Source organism: Anarrhichthys ocellatus, unplaced genomic scaffold, assembly GCF_004355925.1.
Source record: "Anarrhichthys ocellatus isolate YVR2014 unplaced genomic scaffold, GSC_Weel_1.0 scaffold6175, whole genome shotgun sequence".
Classification (NCBI taxonomy): domain Eukaryota; kingdom Metazoa; phylum Chordata; class Actinopteri; order Perciformes; family Anarhichadidae; genus Anarrhichthys; species Anarrhichthys ocellatus.
Window position 1 is genome coordinate 1 of NW_022286149.1, and position 1,415 is coordinate 1,415.

At 46.3% G+C, this 1,415-nt stretch overlaps 1 protein-coding gene across 1 annotated transcript in view; it reads left to right on the forward strand.

The window, feature by feature from the left end:
• Positions 1 to 161: 161 nt before the first annotated feature.
• The window catches only part of LOC116380126 (semaphorin-6D-like), a gene marked incomplete at its 5' end in the record, with an annotated part of 2,092 nt that continues 838 nt past the window's right edge, over positions 162 to 1,415 (forward strand). Inside the window, 3 exons of the mRNA XM_031842088.1 lie at positions 162 to 324; positions 765 to 853; positions 1,207 to 1,296. Coding sequence (XP_031697948.1) covers positions 162 to 324; positions 765 to 853; positions 1,207 to 1,296 — 342 coding nt within the window. The remainder of the gene's footprint in view (positions 325 to 764; positions 854 to 1,206; positions 1,297 to 1,415) is intronic.

The window sequence follows — 1,415 nt, forward strand, 5'->3', positions numbered from 1 at the left end:
CAGTATAAAGTACAACATGTACCTCTGAGATGTAGTACAGTATAAAGTACAACATGTACCTCTGAGATGTAGAGGAGTACTTAAGTACTTGAGTAAATGTACTTAGTTACATACTTCCTGTATACAGTAATGATAAGTGAAGTACAGTAGAACTGTGAATACGTCTCTTGACATTAAAGTGTCCGTGTTGCTGTTTGTCAGGAGGAGATTTCTACTCGGCCACCATGACGGACTTCCTGGCCAGCGACGCCGTCCTCTACAGGAGTCTGGGAGACGGCCGGCCCGTCCTCAGGACCGTCAAGTACGACTCCAAGTGGCTCAGAGGTCGGTCACAGAGGTCACACTAAAGAAAGAGTCTGAAGCCTTTAGAGCCTTTAGCACCTTTAGAGCCTTTAGCACCTTTAGAGCCTTTAGCGCCTTTAGCGCTAGCGTCAATAGTCTCCATCAGAAACATCCGTCTTCACATCTCGACAGCAGACAATGAATCAAATGTACAGTATGTGTGATGGTCTGTAATAAACCTGAGGGATCATTGGAGGCAGGTGGTCTACATCCTGTTAACATGCAGTCCTTCATATTCCTGTTAATCCAACACGGCCATGTTTACTCTCAGAGGGGTTAGAACGGCATGCTGGGAAATGAAGAAGTCGGTAACTGTGAAGTGAATAAGATGATTATAGGAGACAATAGCAGACGTTTTGAACTTCTTCTTCTTTTTGTTGTTCTCCTTCATCTTCTTCTTCTTCATCACCTCCTCTCTGCAGAGCCTCACTTCCTGCACGCCATCGACTACGGTAACTACGTCTACTTCTTCCTCAGTGAGATCGCAGTGGAGTACACCGCCCTGGGAAAGGTGTGTGTGTGTGTGTGTGTGTGTGTGTAGATTGATGATACATAATCCATAGATATGAATGTGTATGAAGTAAACTCTGCTCTGATTGGCTGTGATGAATTGTTGTAGTAATAAGTAGATGTTTCATTAGAGACGTTCAGGCATGAAGTCATAAACTTGATCCTGTGAGGAGCTGCTGCACCTGTTGACTCCTGATCCTTCAACCAGAGCTGTGTTCATAACAACACAACCTGAGACTGAGCTGTCTCACTGTGACCCTCTCTGCCGTCCTCAGGTTCAACATATCGGTCTCTGGACCAGACTAAGAGACTCCAGATAGCAGACTAAGAGTAAACCCGTCTCTCTCTCTCCAGGTGGTGTTCTCTCGAGTCGCCCGGGTCTGTAAGAACGATAACGGAGGTTCACCCAGAGTTCTGGAGAGATACTGGACGTCCTTCCTTAAGGTGAGGAAGGAAATGACAAAGGACATGGACGAGGTGTCTCCTGGTGTCCTCTGGTGTCCACACTTAAAACTCGGTGTGTGTGTGTGTGTGTGTGTGTGTGTGTGTGTGTGTGTGTGTGT